General features: G+C 45.6%; 2 protein-coding genes across 3 annotated transcripts in view; one reads left to right on the top strand and one right to left on the bottom strand.

Moving 5' to 3' along the window:
• GADL1 (glutamate decarboxylase like 1) overlaps positions 1 to 3,751 on the top strand; it is a 143,704-nt gene extending 139,953 nt beyond the window's left edge. For both annotated transcript variants that reach the window (XM_072940917.1, XM_006200751.4), the window contains exon 15: positions 1,960 to 3,751. In XM_072940917.1, coding sequence (XP_072797018.1) covers positions 1,960 to 2,133 — 174 coding nt within the window. In that variant the 3' untranslated portion in view covers positions 2,134 to 3,751. The remainder of the gene's footprint in view (positions 1 to 1,959) is intronic.
• Positions 3,752 to 9,582: 5,831 nt separating this feature from the next.
• The window catches only part of TGFBR2 (transforming growth factor beta receptor 2), a 54,275-nt gene continuing 43,833 nt past the window's right edge, over positions 9,583 to 20,024 (bottom strand). The window contains exons 6-7 of the mRNA XM_072940913.1: positions 15,095 to 15,222; positions 9,583 to 12,176 (exon numbers count right to left, since the gene is read on the bottom strand). Coding sequence (XP_072797014.1) covers positions 11,997 to 12,176; positions 15,095 to 15,222 — 308 coding nt within the window. The 3' untranslated portion in view covers positions 9,583 to 11,996. The remainder of the gene's footprint in view (positions 12,177 to 15,094; positions 15,223 to 20,024) is intronic.

Here is a 20,024-nt window from a genome sequence, read left to right as displayed (position 1 = left end):
GTGTCGATTAAGTTTCTGCACAACCAAATAGAAATGTCAGAATCTTCCTCCACTTAAGAAGCAGGGACCCGTGCCCTGAAGCATGAGAAAAGAATTTGATTTACAATTTGAGGGAAAACCAGCAGTAAAATAATGAAGAGCTGGAAAGCAATCTCACTCCTGCCAGATTGCTTTCCTCCGCGTGTGCTCCATTTAGGGGCGATATTCAGAGACTTACAGTTAGTTTGCGCACATTTTCTTTCCCCTGGGACTATCCTATCCAGTCAGAAGAGGACTGTTTCTCTGCTGTGCTCAGCAAAAGAGACTATCCAAGTGGCCCAGCCCTGAATTCTGCCTGCAGCTTTATCAATAGGAAATAGTCGATATTTTTTAAAGCACAAAGCTGATAAGCTGGCTGTTAAGGAGAACGTTCTTGGTCCCAAAATGGCAAAACCATGGGTTCCTTTCAAATAAGCTTTAAGTTCATGGGAATCAGAGGCATGAAAGCACTTTGCAAGATGTAAAGAGTTGGTGAGATACTTGTTAACAGTACCAACAACCCCTGCTACTTCTACAGTTACAACTCGTGGCCGATTTAATGAATATCAGCCTTGGCATCGCTCACACCTCGTTCTCCCCACGAAGTTTTCCCAGTCAGAGGAGGGGCTCTCCCCTCTCGGAATTCAGCTTATATTCACGGATGCAAAAATGAGATGTGTGCTGTCTTGCCAGCCTCTTGCCTCACTGGTTCTCTGAATCACGCAGATCTTCAGCCATTTATTTATAAATTTTGGAAGTCAGTGACAAAATGTGGCTGAGAACTTTGGTTCTTAAGCCATGTGTGTTCTGTCCATGGAAGCACATTTACAGGCCTTCCACAAGAGCAAGAATTTAAAGATCAAAAACGTCTGAGGGGGGTCCTCTTTCTCACTCACACTAGGAGGTTTTTTTTTTTTTTTTGATTTGCTTATGAGAAATGCAAACTTGACATTCATCTTGCTAATTGCCTCCTGTGAGCCTCTGACACGTTAGGAGCTGGAATCAAAATTCGACTGCTTCCTAAAGGTGAGACAGACAATATCATTTGCAGAAGACAAATCCAGGAAAAGTAAGCAGGAATAGTCCACAAAAAACCAAAAATGCAAACTAGGTGTGAGCCAAGACCGTGCCTGTTTGAAATTTAAAATTGGCTATCAGCCAGAGCAGGTTATCCCCTGGGCACCCTGGAGGAGGATGGAGATAAATATGAAGAGAAATTTTATTTCAAAATATGAAATTTTATGTCAAAAAAAACCCCAAAACAAAACAAAACTAAGGAACCACAAGCTGTAAGCTCTAAAGTCGATGGCCTGTGACTCCTGGACAGACACTGACATGTCCCCCGTGGACCGGCTCTTCCGGGTGGATTAGTACTGGCACACAGGCAGGACTGTTATTTTGTGTGATTTTTATCCATCCATGGCTAATTTTCTTCCTTCGAGTTGCCTGCACTGGAGTGCTTTTTCAGTTCAGGCAAACACAGGAACGTAACATTCTGACACTCTGGAGACCGACCCCTGAGGACACCCGCTTTGTTCTCAGTGATGCAGCATTGCATAGATTTCAGTTTCCGAGCGTGGGCTTGGTGAGACTGCCTGGCTTTAAATCTCCCACTTACCAAACGCAGGACCTCAGGCTACTTACTTAACCTCCATTGCATCTCAGCTCCCTCATCGATAAAGTGTATGCTAATGGCTTCTCCCTCATGGAGTTATTGTGAAGAGTAAGTGAATTCACCTACCTAGAGCACATGAACCCGTCATCCTATGCCATACGTTCTCAGCAGATTATTCTTGCAAATGTCGTACACGTCTTACTGTGCATGTGAGGATGAAATGTGCACCAGTGGCTGCCCTGCAAGGATCCAGTGACTGAGTAAGATGCCACTGTCAGGCCTTGGTGTTCTGGTCTCTTACTGCCTCCCTCCTCTCACCTGTGCAGGTGGCCCCGGCCATTAAGGAGCGGATGATGAAGAAAGGAAGCCTCATGCTGAGCTACCAGCCCCACCGGGGGAAGGTCAACTTCTTCCGGCAGGTGGTGATCAGCCCTCAAGTCAGCCGGGAGGACATGGACTTCCTCCTGGACGAGATAGATCTTCTGGGCAGAGACATGTAGCTGTGGCTTTTGGTCCCCCAGAGGCATGGGTCCTGCACCGGAGGAGGGTGACAGATCCAGGGCCTCTGGGGACACCCAGGTGATTGCAGCCCCTTGGGTGAGAAATCGGCAACACACACCATCCTTGCCCCGCAAAACCAAGATGCTAATAAGCAAATAGTGTTAAGGACGCTTTAGCTGCCTTAGCGCGACAGTTGCAATAATGGAGGTAGTGAAAATGGACTTTCTCAGGGATAATCCCTGGGGCTGAGCCTTGAAGAGAGCTTAGTAAGTCCCACGTGGGCTCCGGGTGCTAAACTTTCATTGCATACAAGTGAGTAGGTTATATTAAGGCAGTGATTCTCAAAGCATGGTCCCCAGACCATGGGCATCTGCATCACTTAGGAACTTGTTAGAAGTGCAGGTTCTCAGCCCCGCCCTGGACCTACTGAATCAGAAACTCTGGGGGTGGGCAGGATAGTCTGTATGTTAACAAGCCTTCCAGGTGATTGTGATATAAGGCAAAATCTGAGAACCGGTGGTTTAGCAAAACTTTGAACTGGCTGAATACTCACTCTGATGTTTGGCCAGCAAAGGGGTATCTGATATTTCAGTGGTCCCTGAGCCAGACGTTGCAAATACCATGGAGGCTTCCATAGTGCAAATGTCTAGGGGCATCAGAAGTAGATCAAAGCTATTTTTTAAAAGAGAAACTGTATGAGATGTTTACTCTAAAAAATGTATCTCTTATGCAGGCTGAATGTTTAGTCTCAACAGTTAAAATGCAGCATCATCTATTCTAAATTATTTAACTTAGAGGTAAGGGGAAAAGACGAACACTTGGTAGCGTAGCCCTTTTAACGGAAGCGATAGACCTAGTTCACTTCCCAGTGTCACTTGTATCCGTAACTGGGAGTAGACATCAGGTCTACATGTCTCTACTTAGGTACGTTTTTTAGCTCGAGGGGCCCTTTTCTAGTCTTGCTCTCTGCTTGTAGGAAGTAACCAGAGTGAAGTCCAGGCTGATACAACATTCCCTTTCTCAAGCTTTGAAATGCCAGTGTAGACTATTAAGTGGTTTATATTGGACAGAGAATCCGGGAATTAGAGGACTTTCAATGCAGACACCTCCTCCGTTTCTCCTGGGAGTGGATAATTGTAATTCTGTCTCTGATCCTGGTCCTAGAGATTTCTAGCAGAATCTTATTTGACTACGAAATAAACACTAAATTCAGAGGTGTGGGTGCAGAGGTCAACGAGGTACAAGCATGAGTCTGTTTAGACCTCTGATTTGGGTGGCAAATGATTGACGTGTTGGAGTATTAGACGTAGTGTATTCAACAACCATTTTGTACTCTGTCATTAGCTTGTGTTGTTTCAATTTTGAAGAGTAAAAAGCAGACGTGTATTATTTGCTTTTATTCCAGATTTGCATTTTACGGTGTGTGGTTTCTCAATATCGCCATCGGTCAAAGAATATTTTAATCTTTCTCTGAATTACTTCGATCTCTGGTGATAATATTTGTGTGTGTGTTACATTTCTTGTTGCCTTTTTCCTTTAATGTCTTTATAAAACGTTCTGAGATTGATATTTGCAGCAGTTTGGGTTTCATGAAATAAAAAGCAACTTTAGGCCACACTTCGTGTTGTTGGCTTTTCCTGCTGTTCCTTCTTTTTTTTTTAATTGAAGTATATAGTCAGTTACAATGTGTCAATCTCAAGTGTACAGCACAATGTCCCAGTCATGCATATACATACATATATTCGTTTTCATATACTTTTCCATTAAAGGTTATTACAAGATATTGAATATAGTTCCTTGTGCTATACAGAAAAAATTTGGTTTTTTTAATCTATTCATATATATATATATATAGTGGTTAACATCTGCAAATCTCAAACTACCAAATTTGTCCCTTCCCACTCCCTCTCCCCTGGTAACCATAAGATTATTCACTATCTCTGTGAGTCTTGTTTCTGTTTTGTAGATGAGTTCATTAGTGTCCTCTTTTTTCTTTTTTTAGAGTCCACATATGAGTGATAATCATATGGCATTTTTCTTTCTCTTTCTGTCTTACTTCACTTAGAGTGACGATCTCCAGGTCCATCCATGTTGCTTCAAATGGCATTATTTTATTCTTCCTATGGCTGAGTAGTATTCCATCGTATAAATATACCACAACTTCTTTATCCAGTCATCTGTCAATGGACATTTAGGTTGCTTCCATGTCTTGGCTACTGTATATAGTGCTGCTGTGAATATTGGGGTGCCTGTATCTTTTTGAATTAGGGTTCTCTCTGGATATATCCCCAGGAGTGGGATTGCTAGATCATATGGTAAGTCTATTTGTAGTTTTTTGAAGAATCTCCATACTGTCCTCCATAATGGCTGCACCAAACTATGTTTCTACCAGCAGTGAAGGAGGGTTCCCTTTTCTCCACACCCTCTCCAGCATTTATTGTTTGTGGACTTTTGAATGATGGCCATTCTGACTGGTGTGAGGTGATACCTCATTGTAGTTTTGATTTGCATTTCTCTGATCATTAGCGATATTGTGTCTATCGGCCGTTTGTATGTCTTCACTGGAGAACTGCTTGTTTAGGTCTTCTGCCCATTTTTGGACTGGGTTGTTTGCTTTTATCTTATTAAGTTGGTATGAGCTGTTTATATATTCTGGAAATTAAACCTTTGTCAGTTGCATCATTTGCAAATTCTGTTGCCCCTCTTTATTGGGTTGTACCAATGCATTTTAGAAGTGAATTGGGCTCTGTTGGCATTTTCGTTAAATAATTGAGAGAGTAGGTTGGAAGCTGTCTGGCTTTTAGTTAACACCTTGAGTAAAGTGACAAAAAACCTGGATTTGCCTCTTGTATATTCTTCATCAAAGAGAGACAAGATCTGGAAGATATCATGGGAAACTCGACAGCCACAGTTCAGCTCCTGCTGGGCCTTTTTTGAGAGATGAGAGTTTCTTGATTGATGAAAAAATTAACTGCTACCAAATACTTTGAACATTCCCCTCCTTTTTCCTTAAAATGTTCAGATCTATCTCAGCCAATCAGGTCTTTGACTGAATGGTCAAGGAGCATTTCTTGATAAAAGGTTTATTGTAAGTCATTCATGCATTAAACATACGGACAGTGTGTCTACTATGTTCCAGGCTGTTATCTAGGTCCTGGGGGTGTGCGGTGAGTGAAACAGACCAGGTCGCTGCTCCTCTGAAGCTTTCAGTGTAGTCGGGGCAGGCAGTCAGCCAGGCAGTATATCCCAAGTTGGGCGGTAACATGTATTTTGAACGAAAATAGAGTAACAGGATAGAGTATGGGTGTCGTGAGAATGGACTGGGCTGGGGAGGGGGGCTCTCTGACAAGGGAACCTTTGCCTGGAGGTCAAGGACGTGGGGAGAGAACCCCGTGGGTATCTGGGGAAAGGGTGTTCCAGAAGGAGGGTTCCATACGCTAGAGGCTAACGGGCTGCACCGCTGCTCCGTCCAAGAACCAACGTGCAGGTAAGTGGGGTTGGAATGGAGGGAATGGTGGGGTAGGTGGCAGGAGGTGAAGTCAGAGATGTATCTGGGAGTCAGGACGACGGGCCGTGTGTTGGGGACTTGGAGCTGGATAAAGCAGATTGCATCAGCTCACTGGGTGAGAGTTTTTAGGATTTGGTGCCCTAAGGGGGGCCCAGGCGGGGCTCAGCAGGCTCCCTGAATTAAGGACAGATTTGGGAGAATAGAGGAACCAGGTAGCTAGAGGGTGCAGGTCAGACTATTGGAGACGAAAGAGCTGCACAGAGAGAAAATTCTGTAGATGCACAAAGGGTCTGTCTCCTTCGAGTGTTAGAGCACACTGATCAGCATGGGCAGGAGAGGAAACTGCCCGAGGCTGGAGAAAGAACCCGCTTAAAGGATTAGAGGAAGCAGCAGCCAGTGTTCATACAGGGCTCAGAGTGACGCCTCTGGAAAACTTCATGATTCACAGGACACTGGGTAGAACACTCAGAAGTGCCTGCCTCCTTGATGAGGGGAAATTAAGCTCTAGACTAAGATTTCATGTGTGATTCCTGCTTTATTACTGGTGGTGTTGCCCTGGATTATCTGGTTATGGTGGTGTCTGCCAGGCTTCTGCACTGTGAAGTTCCTGTTTTTACCTTCTTCATACACTATTCCTTAAAAATAAGGTACTAAATCCAAGCCACACTCAAACAAAAGCGAGTTAAACTCCATTTCCTGGAGGAAAGAGTATGAAAAACTTGCAGACATACTGAAACCAACAACAGTGATTAATAAGTAGTTTGGGGGAGATACGCCAAGGCTACGCAGGTGGGCTGTTTCTCCTTAAAGTTTTGCCCCCTGATTTTAGCATTCATCCGTGGATGGGGCCTACCACAACTATTACTATGGTATTCTAATGGTGATTTTCTGTTCCTCTCGTGCCTTCTACATTTATTTGTTGGAATTATTTTGTAAGAAGGGCTATCTCTTCCCCCCCATTTATTTATTCATTCAGTCATTTACTTATATCAGTGTGGTCTCATAGATACGTATTTTGTTCTCTTGTCATAATCTAGTGCCAGTGTTATTTATTTTGGTGCTCACGTTGTACAGCTTTGACCCCTGGGAAGTTTACAGTTTGGATCCTGTGTCCTTTTGACATGCTCCCGTCTCTTTTTTTTAAATGCTTCCTTACTTCGGGCAACACAAGCTGCCCCGTTCCCTCTCTTAGTGGCTCAGTTCTAGGCTCAGCCATCTCTCCAGGAAGCCCTGGCTCCTTTTACCAGAGAATCGTAGAAACCCAAATCTGGATGCTGTAAGTGTGCTGATTATAATTGGGGTATCACTGCATCAGGCCAGCTCAGAAGACAGAGATGGGAAATACCTGCATGTCCCCAACACACAAAGGCACACAATTTATATACATTACATCACACACACACACACATCATGTGCATACATTGTGAATACATACAGAGATGTGTGTATGTATAAACATGAACTGACACTGATATTGTTGCTTCTAATCTTGTCCCACAAGGTCCTTTCTAACGTTCCCACCCCCTTGCTTATTTGTAACTTCTTTCGCTGACTGTGGGAAATCCAGCCTTCTTTATTTACAATAGATTTACTTATCGTTCAGCTGTATTATACACGTACATTGATTTCATAATTGCTAACCGGGGCCCCCGAGAGAAACACTTACCAAGCAGAGGACGGGCTGTCACTGTCCTGTCATCTCCACGGCAGGCAGGGAGGAGGGATGGCTTGAAGGACAATTTCAGAAGCACTGTGCCACATGGGGTGCCTGCTGAGTGACTTCTCAGGACCAGGGTGTGTGCACATGTGCGTGTGTGTGGAGGGAGTAAGAGAAAGCACGCATTTCACAGCATGTGCAGTTTTGGCTTAATTTGAAAAGGAAGACTATTAACAAGCTATTTTTAAATGCACCAAAGATCAGGAGGTGTATTCGAGATAAATTACACTGTGTGAGGCTGACTGGCAGGCCCGGTCATGTGGGGAAGTTCACAACCTTTTCTTTATCTGCACAGTTTGCCAAGTAGGCCTGAAAGCCAAGGCCTCCAACTTATACACTGGAGTTATAATTATTAAGTAATGAAAAAAAGCTCATTGGAAATGTGATAGGTAATGATCAGTCTGCGTATTTCAGGAGGAAAATGAACAAAATTGCAGATGCCCAGGGCAGTGCCTTTTGTGAAAAAGAATGGGCACAGTTGCTTAAATGAGAAATTCTTGGTCACCTCGGAAGGGGACTTCCCTCAGGACTGGACTGTTAGTGTCATTTGCATAGAGAGTTTCACACAAAAATCACCACTGCAAACTAGAAACTGCTGGCCCAGAGAATGCCCGCGTTCCAAAGCTGCTCACGGCTGCAGGGACCAGGACCCCGCGGAGGGCACTTGGAGACGCCCTGCCAACTTACTGCTCCCCACTTGGCAGGAGCCAGAACTGAAATAACCCTCGTGAAAACAGAGCCTGCAAGGAGAGGTCAGAAGACCGTGACTCCCGTTTTGGCTGGAGCCCTTGGGCTGGAGCCCAGAGTCCACGTGCCTTTGAGGAATGACTCTCGCTCCCTGAGGGCCAACCCCCACCCCTCCAGAGCACACCACATCTCCCTCCTCTGTATTCCAGGCTAAGGAATCTGACCCTCGAGCCTTCCAGGGCCCCACCTTGCCCTCCAACTCCAGCTTCACCGAGAGTCCAAGGTCAGAGTTCAGGCTCTGGCATCTGATTGCTTCAGTTCAAATCCTGGCCTTAAGACCGTTCACTGTGGGACTCTGAGTGATACCCTGCTCCCTGCCTCAGTTTCCTCGTCTCTGATACAGAGGTTAGATAATCTCATAGGTTGGTGGTGAAGATTCAAGCAAATAAAGATGGTAAAACACAGAGAATGGGGCTTGGTGCTTCTCATGTGCTCCATAAATGTCAGGAATTAATATGGATTTCCTCCTTGGGGGTGAGGAGAGGCATGCTAAACTCATCATTCATGGTCCCATTTCCTGTAGTTGCAAAAAATAAGGCCCCTTTTTTTACTTACTGCATTAAAAACAATCACTGCAAGTTTTAAAACTCAGCAGTTCAACAACATTTGGGAAAGCCCAGGCGCCATGTGTTTATTTTCTCTCACATGTTAAAATGAAAGCAGGCCCACCGAAACAACGTTTCTAAAGGTGGACACCATCTGAAACCATCAGAAGGACTGCACATTTCACACATGCAGCAAAATGTATTCACTCATCCTCCGGCTGTGCTCCCTGCAAGAATTTGGGGATGTAATATACAGCATGGTAGCTACAGTTAGTAAGACTCTATTGCATATTTGAAAGTTGCTAAGAGTAAATCTTAAAAGTTCTCATCACAAGAGAAAAAATTCTGTAACTACGTATGATGACAAATGTTACCCAGCCATCGTGGTGATCATCTCGCAATATATACAAATATTGCATCATTACGTTGTACACTTGGAACTGATGCATTGTTGTATGTCACTTACATTTCAAAGGGGGGAAAAAGCCCCAAGTGGGAAGGGAGAAAGGAAGAGGGGGGAGGGTGACACTTGGCAGGAGGAAGAAGATGGTACCAGCCTGCTACTGTGAGGAAAGGAGGAAAGAGAAGCAGACTTGCATGGCAGCCCCATCTGTGTCATGCCCCACAGGAAGTCACCCTGTGGGTGCAGGCAGCTCCCAGGACTGCAGGGACAGGCGGAGACAGTGGTCTGAGACATAGAGGGACACCATGCCCCACCCAGGGATAAGGGACAGGCCACCAACAGCATCTTCCCCACCTCACATTACTGAACCTGCTTTTAAAAAACAGTGGCTGGACCCTGTCAGTTGAAGAAGACAATGAATATGGAAAAGTTGGGGAGGATTTGTCTTGTGGCTTTTTCTGCACAAACCACAAAGTAACCCAGCGAGGCTAATGGGCTATGATGAACGGGAAACAGGAGGCAGGAAGCTGACCTGAGTATTTTTGCTTTATTCAGTCGAATAAACGTTTTATTTATATAAAAGACGATGCATAGAATGAAAATAAGTGCTTGAGACATTTGATATAAAAAAGAGTATATAGCATTCACATTCCTATTTTAATACAGGAGTACTGCCAAAGTGTTCCATAGAAGTATAAAACTTTCCCTTTACGTATAGTAGTGAAACAAAAGTCAGTATTTTTAGGAACTACAGAATGTTATTCCTTGGTCTTTTTCTCGAATAAGGAAGAAAAAACATAAAACAAGCCACAGTATCATTTGACAGACACTACATTCCAGTTTATGCTGATGATGACACCAACGTGATAAAGCTCTTTTGAATCCTGGAAGATGCCATCGATGGACCAGTATTCTAAAAACTCACCACTAGGGGTCAATGAACAACAGCTCTTGGGACGGCGTCAACAGCCCTAGAGTGCATGGGATTGCTGGGCACTTCCGGCCAAACTGTCCTGAACTCTCCGCTCATCCCCACCAAGCAAGATTCCTAAAAGTTCCAGCTAATTTCAATCTTCAGCAGGTCTGCTAAGACCCCAATGAGATGAGACCTTCCAAAACCCAAGCAGAGCTGATCTGACCACTGATAGTCCCTCTCCGATATTCCTATTTGGCTGAAAACAAGCTTAAAAAACATTTTTAAAAAAGAGATTGTTACTTGCAGCATTAACACTTGTTTGTGGATTAACGAGTTTCCTTTGGAGTATTAAAGCTCTTCTTTGTTCTTGTCCACACGGACACAGATTTCCTAACAAATGGGACTCCCGTGTCCCACATTCAAATTCTGCAAAGGTTGGGAAGCAGGTGTGATGGAGATCTGTAGCCATGACGACAGCTTCTTGGAGTAAAGGGCTTCCCTCCCCAGTGCAGAAGGGAAGGCTCTTAATATACAAGCGAAAGAGACTTGGGTTAATGGGGACCACCTAAGGGAGGTCCCCATTAGTCCAAACAAAAAAGGTCAATTCCATATCTTTACCCCAGGAAGGGAATCTATATCATACTACATAACCAGAGAATGACTGCATGAATGCACATTTCTGGTTTAACTCTCAGACTTGGGGGTGGGGGTAGGCGGAAAACGCAAACGTTCACGGAAGGAAGTGAAGCAGCTTTCTAAGTGTGTCCACACCTTGATCTGTGAATGATGTGGACTAGAGAGAACTGGAGACCCCAGTCTTGCTAGTCTTGCTTGAATATCCAGATTTTTTCTTTTTGCAAAATCTCCAAATATTTAAAAAGGGGCTCGGTTTTGTTAAACGCTGTGCGGTCCAAGCAAAACACATTTTCAGAGTGCCTGAAGAAAAAGAGTCCCGACCGTGGCAGTGCTGTGCAGCTGAAATACTTTATACTTAGCCAAAATACACGAGCGCACCAGAAGGATGGAACCCACTGGAGTTTGCGTAGAAAGCTCGAGATTCAAACCAAGCGGGATGAAAAATTAAACATCAAGAACCCTAGAGGGATCTGTTCTCTCTTAGGAAGAAGAGAAGAGTGACACAGGTATAGGGTTTTTTTTTTTTTTTAAGAACAATTTCTCATTAGCAGATGACGTGGCAATTTCACGGATGGGGACATTCATCCTTCGGATTTTTCTGCAGCCTGTGAAGGTGAAAAAATGGGGTTCCAAACGTTTAAGCAACTAGAAATGGGGCAAAGTTTCTGAGCTAGCTCAGGAAGGAGGTTTTCAAATTGGATGTGGGCGTGAAGCCCCGGTGAAAAGTTGAGGAGAGATGATGCACACGAGGACCCCAGGGTCTGGTCCCCCAATAGTGTGACTGTAATCAGATCCACAGCCAGGAGACGACCCAGCGCGAGGGATTAGTACTTTGCAAAAGCAAGTGCAACGTGGCCATAGCAGACTCTGGGTCGCGGAGCCCTCCTCGGAAGGCGGAGGCCCCCCTGTGTGCGCAGAGAACCCGCGCATGCGTGATTGCCAAGTGCTGAGGCTGTCCCAGAGCACTCCCTTCTGCACTCCGTGCGGAGCTCTCCAACCAAACCCATTTCCTGGGAATATTTGATCTTTTTCCTCGCCTCTTTCCAGAGTATGGCTGAATATATAGATATAGACATATATAGATATATATATATAAAACATAGCTATTCCATATTTATATACAGGCATTAATAAAGTGCAAATGTTATTGGCTATTGTAAAAAATCAATCTCATTTCCTGAGGAAGTGCTAACACAGCTTATCCTATGACAACGTCAAAGGCACAAGATGCTTCCTGTCACCCCCTCCCCGCCGCGGGGGTTTCTGCCCTGCGTGGGGAGGGGGGCGACCCCGGGTTCCAGGAAGCATCATTCAGGGGCGGCTTCCTGCTGCCTCTGGTCTTTGGCCACAGGGGCGGCCTCCGCAGACTCGGCCGGGCCGCCCGGAAGAGCTATTTGGTAGTGTTCAGGGAGCCATCTTCGGGAATCTTCTCCTCCGAGCTGCTTCTCCCCGAGAGTCTGTCCAGATGCTCCAGCTCGCTGAAGCGCTCGGCCACGCACTGCGCGGTGAGCCGGGCCTCGGGGTCGTGGTCCCAGCACTCGGCCAGTGTCTCACACACCGTCTGGATGCCCTGCAGAGGGAGAGGATCCACAGGCTCCTGAGAGGGGTGGCGGCTCCCGGAGGCCAGGTGGCCCCTGTCTGTCCCCACAGCCCTGCCACCCACCCGCCCCATGCAGGCCAGTGTCCAGTGCAATCTGATTGCTGTGTGCGCCGTTGGAGGCCAGCCAGGGACAGGAGGAAGGAGAGGTCAGGTGGTGCAGGGGTGGGGGGCGGGCCCCGGAACCCCCAAACCCAGCGCTCTGGAGCCACCTGATCAGTGGGGAAATGCAGACACAGCAAAAGAATCCTCCAGTGGGCTTCTGGAGTACACCAGCATCCCTAGTCCTGAGCATTCCCAGGATGTGGTTTCTAATGCCTTTTCATACCTTTCTATTTCAGGGGGGACAGTTTTAGTCTTTGCTGTTGAGGGTAGCTTTAGGTTCACAGCGAAACTGAGTAGAAACTGCAGAACCTCCACATATGACCCCCCCCCACCCCAAACCTCATGCCCTCCCGGGCCCTGACAACCTCCCTGCCATCAACACCTTGCATCCGTCTGGTGCATTTGATAAAAATCAATGACCCACAGTGACGTGTCACTATCAGCCCAAGTCCACAGTTCACATTAAGGTACAGGCCCTGGGTAGTATGGGTTTTGACAAAGGTATCCACCATTTGAGCACCCTACAAAATTTCACAGCCCTAAAACCCTCTGTGTTCCACCTGGTCCCCCTCCTGCCTTCCCCTGGAGCCCCTGATAACCACTGATCTTGTCTTTGTGGTTTTTGCATCTTCTAGGGTGTCTTAGAGTTGGAACCATATCATATACATGTTCCTAGTTTTGGAGAGAGGGGTAGTTAGGTTTGTTTATTTTAACTGAGGCACTGGGAATTGAACCCAGACCCTCTCGTGCATGCTAAGCACGCACTTTACCACTGAGCCATTCCCTCCCTGAGGCCGCACATCCTATTTAAACAGGCCTGAATATCCCAGTCTGAGAGAAGCCTGGTTTCCTTTGGAAAGTCCACTGGCTTTGTAGACTGGTTCAGTCCCATCTTCTGGCAGCTGCTAAGGAGGCCAGCTGCTAGGCCCCTTCCTCTCCAACATCAGGGAGACCCTGGGGAACTGCTGTTTGTTGTCCTGGACTGTTTCAGAGCATCCAGCCTAACCCCATAGAGGCCCCACCCAAAAGGCCCATCCAGAAAATGCCGCCCGCAGTGGTGACCAGCGTCTTCTCTCTGGGCTTCAATTTGCATTTTGCTCTGCAAACATTTTTATTATTCCAAGTCGTTTTTTAGAAATAGCACGGGCACGGGTTAAACAGACAGCCCAACAGTGCTCCTACCAGTCAGAGGCCCAGCCCCGTCCCGCGATCCCTCACACAGGTGGCCCGGGAGGGACACATCAGTCTCCCCACTGCCCTGAGAAGGATGCTTTCCTGTTCGCGATGTAAACCAACAACTTCCCCAGCACACGCCAGAACCCCTCCCTCCCTTCCAGCCTGTGAGTGCATGGTGTTGAATTAACTATATAATTCGCCAAATTGACAGTATTGATTGATGGCCCTGTTAAGAGTAGAGGGTTATTGTTGGTACACAAGTAACATTTATTTTCTTCTGACACTGTAATTACAGGCAGTAAATTAGATTAAATATGAAGCATTAACTGGAAATCAATAGGGCAACAAACCTCATTAAGAGAAAAAATGTACTATGCAAATTCTTTCCAGAATCTTATCAGCACGAGGAATGGCTTCATTACAAGAACTGTACAACAGGGGAGGCAACAGAGTTGGAAAGAAAAGACACTAGTGCCTTCTGATTTCAGAGTTAACACAGAACAGTCCTGCATTTTCAGAGTCAAAGAGGCTGTACCGAAACCCTGGGGGATGCCCTGGGCGAGGGTAGTCTGGCCCACGCTCTTCACTGACTGTCAGGGTCCGTCGGCTGCAGGGGCGCTCGGCCAGGGCTGGCAACAGACCAGGCTTCCTCCTCCATCTGTCTTCTTGACTGTGCCTGATCTGTTGTATCTGTTTCTCATCTGAATTTGCCTTGCCCTTAGGAAACCTATGATGGCGCCCCAGCCTTTCCTGGATAAGGGAATTCACCCAAAGGCAGCCATAAAAGTTTACCTCTGTGGAAAGGACAGTCTTGACATTGAGATAGGGCCCCTCTCCTTCATCCACGGCTCTTCTCCGCTGTGCCAGACAGTCCCCCCTCTCACAAGCTACAGCCTCCTTCCTTTCTCCGACCAATGCCCCCATCGAAATGCCCCCAAACCAAAGAATTTGGGTAGGACTCCCTGTAAGTCAGAACCACTGCCCTGCTCTGGATGGATGACCTTACTAGCATTTCTTGAAAAGAAAAAAAAAGTCATTGGGAAGTTCAGGACAGACAGACAGATTTCCTATTTGTTCACTTGCACTTTCCTGTTCTCTGCTGCCCTTTACCCCAGACGCCTCCTTCCCCACTCTGTGCACAGCCGCAGATCCCTGCCCACAGCCTCAGCACACGGCGGCCCCTCTGGGTCCAGCTGGCTGACAAATGCTGCTGCTTTCTCACTCCACTAAGTACTTCCTTCCAGAGCTAAAGATTCCCAGAAGAAAACATTTGGAACCCAGAAGGGAACAAAACATAAACTCCCCATGGAAAGGCATGGGGGTAGGTGGCAGGGACTGCAAACAGAGTATCTCAACTCAGGACCAAGAGGGCTTGGACAATGGGACAAGCGCCCTTCAGATGATGACGTGCGAGCCCGGAAGGGTGGTTGAAACTTACGACAAGGTCAAATCCCATGTTGTTGAAATTTCTTTATAAACAAAACCTAACAGGATCACAGCACACAAAGGGGCCAACCCTCAGACTGATGCCCCATGTCCAGGAATTCTCTCCCACCTAAGAGGTGACTTTGGGTGAACTTTACCTGTCCCTGGTGACACTCACTGCTTACCTGGTGGCTGAGCCAGGAGCTGGGGATCTCCGGCCGTTCCCGGTCTCTCAGCACGTTGTCCTTCATGCTTTCCACACAGGGGTGCTCCCGCACCTTGGAACCGAACGGAGGCTCGTAATCTTTGACTTCTGTGGGAGAGAGCAGGCAGACATGAGGCCTTTGAGGAGCGGGTGCCCAGCGGGGAAAATGGCTGTTGAGATGTCGGCCGGGCAGCGTGGGGCACTGAGTGTTGGGATACATCTGTGATTACGTTGGGGCAATTTTTAATGAGGGTGCATTAAAATATAAAGAATGGTTGTGGAAGGAGCTTGAGAAGTATTCACCGTGTGACTGTTGAGTACTTACAGCTGGGGACACAGTGGACAAGACCAACCCTTACAGGAGGTAGCTGGAATATGCTAACTCACAGAGGCAGAAAAGAGATTAGTGGTTGCCGGGAGTTGGGCAGAGAAGTGATGGAGAGATACTATTTAATGGGTACAGAATTTCAGCTGGGGAAGATGAAAAAGCTCTGGAAATGGAGAATGGTGATGTGAATGTACTTAATGCTACTGAACTGTACCCTTTAAACTGAATTGTAACCACTTAAAAATGGTTAAAGTGGTGGATTTTATATCATCCACGGGCAAAAACATCATGAAGTCAAGATTAAGAAAAATTTTCTACAAAGGCTTCTTACAATAGCAATGATGGAAAAAAGATCTGGAAAATGCTGTTTTAGTGAGATGACAGACAAGAGAGATTAATAATACCAAAAACACAATTGAAAAAGGTGATTTTCCTTCTGTGGTGTTTGCTAAAAAAGAAAATAATGAAGGATGATGTAAACCTTTCATTAGGGCTTCAGATTTCAACTAAGGTCCATTTCTTTTCTTTTTTATTTTTTTAAGGGAAATCCATGTCGCTGACTTTCTTCTAAATTTTTTTTTAAATTGAAGTGTAGTTTGCTTACCATATTGTATCAGTTTCAGATGTACAACATAGCAGTTCAATATTTTTTCAGATTATATTCCATATAAAGTTATAAAATATTAGCTACATTCCCTGTGCTGTATATTACGCCCTTACAACTTACCTATTTCATACCTAGTAGTTTGTAGCTCTTAATCTCCTCACCCATTTCCCCCTCCCTCCTACCTCACCCCTCTGGCAACAAACTGTAGTTTGTTCTCTGTATCTGCGAGTCTGTTTCTATTTTGTTTGCTTTATTTTGTAGATTCCACATATAAATGAAATCAAGCAGTATTTGTCTTTCTCTGACTTGTATCATTTAGCAAAGTACTCTTCAGGTCCATTCATGTTGTTGCAAATGGCAAAATTTCATTCTTTTTTTATGGTAATATACCATTTTGTGTGTGTGTGTGTGTACACACATATACATTTGGGGTTTATTTTTGTATATAGTGTGAGAAATGGTCTAATTTCATTCTTTCACATGCAGCTGTCCAGTTTTCCCAGCACCACTTATTGAAGAGACTGTCTCTTCCCCATTGTATATTCTTGCCTCCTTTGTTGTTGGTTAATTGACCACAAGTGTGTGGGTTTATTTCTGGGTTTTCTATTCCGTTCCATAGGTCTACAAGTCTGTTTTTGTGCCAGTACCATACTGTTTTGATTACTGCTGCTTTGTAGTGTGGTTTGAAGTCAAGGAGCATGGTTATCTCCAGCTTTGTTCTTTCATCTCAAGATTGCTTTGGCTATTCAGGGGCTCCTCTGTGGTTCCATACACATTTTAAGATGATTTATTCTAGTTCTGTGAAAAGTGCCATGGGTTTTGATAGGGATCACATTAAATCTGTTGATTGCCTTGAAGAGTATGAACATTGAGGTCTTTCAGCTTCTTCAGAGGAGGCCAGGTCAGGGCAGCCTGGTGACCAGGGTCAGATGGTGCATTTAGCTGAGAGGCAGTCACAGTGGGAAAGGAGAGGCACTTCCTTGGAATCTGTCGTAGGCCAGCTTTACCAGAAGTAGAGTCTGACCAAGATTTTCATGCAATGATTTATTGAGGTTAAGGGCCCAGGAAAGAAAGTAAGAGAAGCAAGAAGGGGGAGGAGCTTAAGGGCTGTCATTTTAGGACAGATCTGGCCTCAGCCTGATCCACGGGGAGCTCTGGAGTGTGACCTGCACCACAGTCATCCCCTCTAGAGGCCAGATTGTTAAAATTCCCACATTAATTCATCATTGGCTATAGGCTACCCCTGAGTGTGAGGCTGTCATGTTCTGGAAATCTCCAGGCCAGGAAGCACCCATCCACCAAGGGCACTCCCCAACAGAAGGGTGAAAAGTGTGAGCCCTTAGGACTCAACGCCTGCGGCAGCTGGGGGCTGGTGCTCTTGGCTTGGCAGAGGGGGGTCATTTTCTTCTGAAGATGCTGAAAGCACTCTAGCATCAGCGACTCCTAAGCACAACCACGACAATGCTCAGAAGCAGGGGTCAGGTGACCCCATCAGGGTTGGAAACTGCCAGGATCAAAATCAATCAAAGAATCAATCTCATGTCGATCTCAAAGATGAGATATTTTTGGAAAACAAAGCAAAGGTCTCCATAGTTGAGGTTATAACTTGAGGCCAACTGCTTTCAAGTCCGAATCGTCAAAGTCACATAAACCACCATGTTTAATCTGTTGAGTTCCGTGTGGACCAAAGCAGGTTTCTAGGGGGAACGGAGGAGAGAGCCAGGGGAGCTGATGCCCTGGGCATCAGGGATGGGTTTTTCTGCTTAAAGAAAAAGAAGTAAGTGCTCCTGTGGAAAAGCAGACCAAGGCAATAACGCTTTCTTAGAGAGAAGAGCATTTTAACTGATTGCTTCTCATTTTTCCTAAAGCCTTGGGAAGTTGTGAGATGCCCTGGTGTTCCCAAGGAAGCCGCTGCCTGCTTCCCATCTTGGACTCGTGGGAGTTTCCCAGGAAGGGAGGTCAAGGGAGGTCAAGGGCAGTCTGAAGGGGGCCCACAGAGGTGCTGCCTCCCTGAGCCACACTGCAGAGCATGACGCCATCCATCGCCTGCCTCCTTCTAAGCTTCAGACAAGTCTGCAGTGACCAACATCTCACCCAAACTGGCATCCTGCAACCCCTTAAGATGAAAGTGGTCTGAGGCTTTGGTGGAACCCGGTAGAAATGAATTACAAGAAAAATGAGTCCTATTTGGGTGCCATGGTGACACTCAATTGCCACTAAAGTTACTCGGCCCCCTACTCTCAGTTTCTGTCCTTATCCTGTTGCAGATCTGAAACAGACAGTTTGGGGACCAGCCCCTTCCAGAGGCCACACCTGCGGCAGCACTGCTCTAAATATTCTGCAAGGAATATGAGTTGTATCTCAGAAGAAATGAATATAAGTTATTAAACATATGTGAAAGGTTTCAAATGAGTCAGACAGAGAATACAGAAGAACGGTCTTCAGAGCTGTGACCAACACCTGATTTTACAGTTGAGTAAACTGAGACCAAAGAGTGTCCTGGGTTCCCGGAAGAGCGTGCAGAATTCACACTGTGTTACTGTTACTCTGATGAAACGGCATAGCCTTTGTCAGAAGCTTTCTTGCTTTCTTTTTCTACTAAGCATTTCAGTGAGTTCTTTCTCCTCCGACCAGAACAAAGTTGGGGCAGCCCCAGGTGGGAACATATCTGCCACAACTGTGACAAATGTGTCCCTCCCTGCCTTGGCTAGGCCCTCCCCATCATCTGACCCCGAGAAGGGAAACCCTGTGGGATCTGTCCAATGCTTATGGTTTGTCATTTCTAGACAAGCTATGCAAAAACCACCGAAGAGCAGCCCTCTCGTCAGCTGCATTATTTACTGACATGAGACCCAAACACTTGTCCATTCTGGGTCGGGGACTGGTGGGGGTGGAGGTGGGGGAAAATGAGACTGCTGCATTTTCCCCTTTGTGCCTTTGATCAAATAATGTGAAGAACTCCAGAGAAAGCAAATTAAAAAGTGAGTGGAGTTACTTCAGAGAGCGCCATGCCTGACTAACCTATAATAAATACCATCTTTTGGAAATGCCTCTAAGGGAAAAAAAAAAAAAGCAAAGAGCTTTGAGAGTAAGATTGAGTTTAGCACTTAAAAAAAGTGCTAACACTATTTACAATAGTCAAGACATGGAAGAAACCTGAATGCCCATCAACAGATGACTGGGAAAGAGGATGTGGTATATTTATACAATGGAATATTTCTCAGCCATAAAGAAGAATGAAATAATGCCATTTGCAGCAATGTGGATCGACCTGGAGATTGTCATTCTAAGTGAAGTAAACCAGAAAGAGAACAGAAAATACTGTATGATATCACTTATATGTGGAATCTAAAGAAATGACCCCAACGAACTTATTTACAAAACAGAAACAGACTCACAGACATAGAGAACAAACTTACGGTTACCCGAGGAGTATGAGAGGGGTGGAGGGATAAAATGAGAGTTCAGGATTAGTTAGATATACACTACTGTGTACAAAATAGATAAACAGCAAGGTCCTACTCTAGAGCACAGGGAACTATATTCAGTATCTTGTAATAACTTATAATGACAAAGAATATGAAAAGGAATATATATGTATGTACAACTGAATCACTATACTGTACACCAGAAATTAACACAACATTGTAAACCGACTATACTTCGATTTAAAAAGTTATTTTAAAAAGTGCTAACAATATGCACCGTAAGGAGGGGTATTGTTAGTTGCGTTTGCCTGGCCCTGTCATAAACTAGAGGTGAGGACATGGGACAGAGATGTCAACACTTTGTGCCTCAATTTCCATATCCGCAAAATAAGGGAAATGGCAAGTGCCCGCTGTCATTACCCAGCACCGCCGTCCCTCCGTATTTGCAGATGATTGGTTCCAGGACCAGAAACAGATACCAGCATCCACAGGTGTTCAAGCTTTATATTCGGCCCTCTGCATACGCGAGTTTCGCATCCACGATTCA

Source organism: Vicugna pacos, chromosome 17 (assembly GCF_048564905.1).
Source record: "Vicugna pacos chromosome 17, VicPac4, whole genome shotgun sequence".
Classification (NCBI taxonomy): Eukaryota; Metazoa; Chordata; class Mammalia; order Artiodactyla; family Camelidae; genus Vicugna; species Vicugna pacos.
The sequence above is the reverse complement of the archived record's forward strand: the minus strand, read 5'-3'. Positions and strand labels throughout refer to the sequence as shown.